Source organism: Sinocyclocheilus anshuiensis, unplaced genomic scaffold (assembly GCF_001515605.1).
Source record: "Sinocyclocheilus anshuiensis isolate Anshui unplaced genomic scaffold, SAMN03320099.WGS_v1.1 scaffold99, whole genome shotgun sequence".
Taxonomy (NCBI): Eukaryota; Metazoa; Chordata; class Actinopteri; order Cypriniformes; family Cyprinidae; genus Sinocyclocheilus; species Sinocyclocheilus anshuiensis.
The window spans coordinates 1-6,338 of NW_015552547.1; the positions used below are offsets into that span (position 1 = coordinate 1).

At 39.8% G+C, this 6,338-nt stretch overlaps 1 protein-coding gene across 1 annotated transcript in view; it reads left to right on the plus strand.

Moving 5' to 3' along the window:
• The first annotated feature begins 1,055 nt into the window (after positions 1-1,055).
• The window catches only part of LOC107664264 (ephrin-B3-like), a 6,208-nt gene continuing 925 nt past the window's right edge, over positions 1,056-6,338 (plus strand). Inside the window, exons 1-3 of the mRNA XM_016454787.1 lie at positions 1,056-1,074; positions 1,665-1,757; positions 3,131-3,199. Coding sequence (XP_016310273.1) covers positions 1,056-1,074; positions 1,665-1,757; positions 3,131-3,199 — 181 coding nt within the window. The remainder of the gene's footprint in view (positions 1,075-1,664; positions 1,758-3,130; positions 3,200-6,338) is intronic.

Here is a 6,338-nt window from a genome sequence, read left to right on the forward strand (position 1 = left end):
ATCTATCTATCTATCTATCTATCTATCTATCTAGCTAGCTATCATTTTGTTTGTCTGTACCATCCATCCATCCATCCATCATCTATCTATCTATCTATCTATCTATCTATCTATCCTTCAGTGAGGCTGAGAGCGTGAGTGAGGGAGAGATGAAGGTGTGAAGGTCTCTTTTTTCACACCCTCCATGGGTCATCATTGGTGTTATGTTATTCTGCTGCCCAGGGGTATTTTTTTCTGAAACGGACAAAAACGTTTAAAATGTCCATGTGAGACTGACAGAGAGTGATATATTTAAAATAAATGAAGGAATCAGAATCAAGAGGCATAATATATTACACCAGTGTGGGACAGAGGTGTGTCTGTCCTCCATTATTCTCTCTCTCACGCCATCCCTAAGTTCCCAAATAAGATCTGGCACTCTCACTAACATCAGATCATTATTTCTCTCTCTTTCTTTCTTTCCATCTCTCTCTCTCATTTAAGACGGCCAGACCTTATTACCAAGGACAAGCTGTCCTGTCCTGTCTTCGGCCCGTGCGTCTGGCCCACATGTAACCAGCCGTCGGCCGCTCTTAGCTCACCTCAACCCACATGCATCTCACATGACGTCCACCTGTAGCCCACTTCATATTAGGAGCAACCATCGCTGACCCACTTAGATCCATGAAGCTCACCAATATCATTTCTCAAGAACCTGTCAGCATTATGGAGGAGTCCTGGATTAAGCGAGTTTGTGTGTGTACGAGTGATGGATGCAGTTTGAGGCGTTTTAGGATGTTAAATGACCTCCTCTGGGACCGGAAATTAGGCCTCATTAGAGCTGCACCATGATGCAGAGTGACATTTGTGTGTGTTAATCTACATTAGATCAAATATCTGTGCAGAATGACTGTGTGTCAGTGGGAACTATTATTGCTACAGTATCAGATCTGTGTCTGTGAGTCTGTTTGTGACACCATATCACACATTATTTCGTAGCATGCAGAATGTATGCTGTTCATATTGAATGCATTTTCTGTACAAATGTACTAGTTGACATTTTGCCAAAATATGCAATGTACAAGAAGAACCCATGTGAGATACTGTACCCCAAAATGCAGTGCTCTTAACTAAAACTTTTATGTTGATAGTGACAAATCACTATTGTTAACATCTGTCGTGACTCATTATTTGATAAGGCTGCCAGAAGTATAGACATTTCTACACAAACTTGGATTAACTTGGAACTTGGAAAAAATCTATTCTGAAGTATTGTTGTCTTTGCAATGACAAAAATGTACTTGAGAAGCAGCACTGCATATGATATTAAGACTTGTGTTCAGAGAATGTTCAAAACAAGTGTATTTTGTCTGCACTGCCTGATTTTTTTCACATGTAAAAAAAAAAACAAGTTTAAAACAAGTGAAAATATCTGCCAGTGAAGTAAGACAAAATACACTTTTATTAAAAATACCAGAATACACTTACATTCAAAATATAATATATGAAAACAAGGCTTAGTGATTTATGCAGTGTTGCTTTTCAAGTATATATATATTTTTATATTTTTCCAGGAAAACAAGTCATAAATGACAAAGTAACCTGATTAAGAAGTGATTGCGGTTGATTGTTTGCTGTGTGATACCTGTATACTAATGTCATAAATCTCTTCTTTTCTTTCACAGCTACATCAGATGGGACGCGTCAGGGGCTGGAGAGCATGAGAGGAGGAGTTTGCGCTACACAGGGCATGAAGGTGGTGCTGAAAGTGGGACAGAGTGAGTAACACACACACACACACACACTCTTGGGAGCATATCGGCAGACAAAGCCAGAGGGTTGGTCACCTGAAACAGTTCAGATGCTGGATTTGCAGAAACTTAGGCACAGTAAAGCGTTTCTCTCAGTGGCACACATGACCACGCTCGTGACCAATAGCTTTTGTTTACACGCAAACACAAACTCTGTTGGCCTCTTGTTAGTTTTCATTATTAAGCTCAGGAAAACAGCAGTAAGTGAATCCCAACAGACTGTGGACACAAGTCCCTGAGCCGTAACAGTACACCACAAACACTCGTGTCTGTTGTGTGTTATTTATCAGTCATGCCTATCACACTACACTGTTGAATAAGAGAGGATTAACACAGCTCAAAGACTATGAAACATTTTGTTTTTATTTTCCTCTTTTATTTATTTATTTATTTTTTTTGGCCTCTGTCTTTAGCTATGATTTTGATTTTTGATTTTTTTTCAGAACATTTATTGACTTTACTTAAAAATCCCTCTCGCTCTCTCACTGTAGTTGTCATCTGCTTCGTGGCTGAAAGGTCACGTCTGTTTTGTTTGTCATCTAAATAAAAACCGTTTCGGTTGGAGATATCTGATGAGATGTGCTGCACACACACACACACACACACACACACACACACACACACACACACAGACTGTCATGGCATTTTGACAAGTGTGACAGCTCACCATAAGCTCAGAGATGACTGTGTGTGTGTGTGTGTGTGTGTGTGTGTGTGTGTGTGAGAAATGTCTGTCTGCTGTCTAAAGTGTTTGTAATCTCAGCAGTAGCCCCTCAACAACAACATAATGGTGTGAAACATCTTAAAGGAACCCTATTCTACACTTTTGCATTTTATACTAATCCATATCTGTTGTAATTGACCCTTTGTATCTGCTCTCTGACCTTTAAAATCAAACAGATTTTTTGCAACTATACCTTTGAGACTTATGCAAATACAATTCTTGATGATTGGTAAACAATTGCATATTAATTAGTATTAACTTGCTGATTACTGAATAGTTGATATTTACACTACCGGTCAAAATTTTGGAGTGATTAAGACTTTAATAATGTTTTTGAAAGTAGTCTCGTCTGCTCATCAAGCCTGCATTTGTTTGATAATATAGCAAAAACAGAAACATTGTGAAATATCTGTAAAACTTAAAATAACTGTTTTCTCTTTTAACGTTATAAAATGAAATGTATTCATGTGAAAATGCACAAAGTTGCATTTAAATCACAGTATCATGCTTATAAGGTTGTGATATGGTAGCATATTTGTTTTTGTTACTGTATGTTGTGTGCAGGTTGACTGAACCATTATTATTACTAAACGGTTTCTCAAACATGTGTCCATAGGTCCATATGGTCTGCCGGCCAAATCTCCCAAACCTGACCCCGCGGACCGTATCAACAGCCTGAATCCAGGTAAACACAGCTGCCTTCGGTATCATGAGGACATGGCTCATCCCAAACAGACACAACATTAATAAAAGAACAGAACTAACTAAAGGAACAAGGGAAGGAAGCGACAGATGGATGGAGAGAAACAGGCGTCTTGGTGCTCGGGTCCTTTTTGAAATATTCCACCCTTCTGTTTGTTCTCTCCTCCTCACGTTCCCTCCTTTTTTCCCCTCTTTTCCACCGTTCGCCGTCTTCTACGGAGGCCCTGGAGCCACGAACTGGAGGCAGAATGCGGTGGGGGTAATGGCCGCACGGGGAAAGATAAAGGATGAGAGGAGGAGAGAGCCATCGTTTCGGAGACTTATTAATGCCATTAGTTTAGCGGCTTGGGTTTAGTTGGTCCTGAGAGGAAGAAAGACACAGAAAATGGGAGGGAGAGGAGGATGATTAGTGTAGGATGATAGAAAGAGAAAATTACTCACACTCTTTGTTTGCACGGGTTTGACATTTGGGAGTGAGAGACTGGTGCCTTGTGTCCTATTCTGTTTTTTCTTCGACATACAAAGACGAAAACAAAATCTATCTATCTATCTATCTATCTATCTATCTATCTATCTATCTATCTATCTATCTGTCTATCTGTCTGTCTGTCTGTCTATCTGTCTGTCATGACTTGGAGTGGTGGAGGATGTAGGTGGGTTTGGGGGGCTGCAGGTCATTATGAGCACAATAACACGGACAGTCATAGAGACACGGAGCGAAGGAGGAGGTGGAGGAAAGGAGTGAGGGATGGAGAGAGAAAACGAGAGGAATTGTGTCAAGAATAATGATGGGCCAATTGAGAGCGCCTGCAGTCAGATCCCTGTATTTCCGACCATTCCCGTGCTCGGCAGGGGCTTTCATTGTCTCCCGTAGAGATCACAACTGCACACACACATATACACGCACTGAAACATCAGCTATATCCGGCTAAGTAAGCACAATGGTCATTTGTTCCATGTCTTGTATTTAATGTGTGTGTGTTATCAAGCTCGTTGTACCTTTCCAATCTGTGTTTCCCATTGCCAGTAAGCTAGCTTCCCTTCTTAAAGGAATAGTTCACCCAAAATCAACAATGTTTTATTCTGTGGAACACAAAATGAGAATATTGTGCTACTGCCAGTTTGCATACACCGGAACTATAAAGTAGTCCATAAAACTCATGTATTTCAGGTCTTCTGAAGGCTTGTGTGAACACCAAAATTTAAGTTTGATTCAGTTCAATTCAAATTTATATGTAAAGCACTTCCCTCAATTACAGCTTTAAAGAAAATGTTTCAAATGTTACAATCAACAAGCCAGAAGTGACTGTGTCAAGTTGTTTTTCTATGAAAATTCATTTCGGTTGGCATTTCAAGCTAATTTGATGTCACTAAACACCATTGGTTCTTACATGTTGCAAACAAAACATGCTGTAGCAACAGAGGGCAAGATTTACATTGTAAAAATCACATACATAGCAGTCCGTTGCTCACTCAAAGCTATCGTATTGCTTCAGAAGTCATATGGACTATTTTATGTATATTTGTGAAAACAGCAGATTGGATATTGTGCAAAACATCTCATTTTCTTTTCCACACAAGAAAGAAAGTCCTACATATTAGATTTTCATTTTTGTTTGAAGTGCCCCTTTAATAACCTATAAAGTCTTTTATAGTAAGGCAGTCCACCTTTGAGAATGACCATGTGGTTGTTATCTAGCACATCTCTATTGTGTGGTTTTGTACTTCCTCAGGTTCCTCGTCTTAAAGAGCCCAATCAAGCCACAGCGTTTAGATTGGCTTTCATTTCCCCTGCGAAATGCCTCCCACACGCCATAATCCCGTTATGTAAAGATAAATGACTAATATAGCCTCATAGATCCCACATCTATTAAAATGCGCTCTCAGCTGTTGTTCATAGAAGAGGCTAAATACACCATTCCAGTGTTTAAACCTGCAGCACATAAACCACAGCTCATGTTTCATTTGTAAAAAAAAAAAAAAAAAAATGTATTTATTATGTTTTTTTATTACAGAGGAGAACATTTAGAGCTGCTGCTCCCTGGTGTGTACTCTGAGTGTTTAACAGCTTTTAGGGCAAAAAAAAAAGAACAAAAAAGTTGCTATATTAAGAATAATTCATGGTGTAGCCTCATCTGCAAGTACTGTAAAGGCCAGTTCACACAGAGAGGAAATATTCAGCATGGATATTCACTCAAAAGAGACTTTGAGTTAAAAAAACAGCACTTCTATGAAGCTATTTATACTGGAGATTACACTTTGACTGATTATGGACGGTTTTTCCAATTTACTCTCATTGTGAATAGACCTTTTGTCTGAGATTTGTCACTTTTACATTTCGTTCTTGTTGTGAACAGGCCTTAATGCTGTGTCCAAATACTCATCTCCTCATCTTTATTTTTCAACTCAACGGTCTGATGATTGCGGTTCACGTCTCCATTGCCAGACCGCAGTGGCTGACAGTTTACACTGCGTGTTTTATGGCCGTGCCAAAACGTGCATGTTCACGGAAACCCAATCCACCTTGACTCATTGTGATGTGAGTCACTGGTCAGCGAGTTCAGAGAAAAGTCCAGTACTTTACAACATCCTCCAAACTTTATTCAGATTTCTGACAGTTTGAGTGAACACGGAGGACTCTAATTGGTTCGGTCTGATCTGTTAAGGACATGAACAAGCCAATCAAAGGGTTAGATGACTGGCCCCATTTAATTTGTTACATTTGATTGGTTAAAGTCATTAACTAGCCCATCAGATGATGAGGTAGACGGAGGAAGGCGATGCTAGAGGGCAGGATGCGGCAGCGCTAATGAACCCGCTACATGAGACTAATACTCATGTAAGTGTCAGAGGGCACTTCTCTGAGTCCGCGCTCCAATACGGGAACAAGTTAAAGGTGGTCATCTCACTAATGGGTGTCATCGCCACATGCAATCCAGAAAGACTCGGAAAAGTTTCCCTGACAAAAGCACTGAACTTGAGAAAACTACATGTTTAGCCAAGGGACGTCAATTTAGGAGACTTGTGTGAACTAATCTAATGTGCATGTTTGTTCAAAGAAGCAATATGTGACACACTCTATCATTTTAGCGGCTATCACAGTAAGCTGTTTGTAGGGAAAT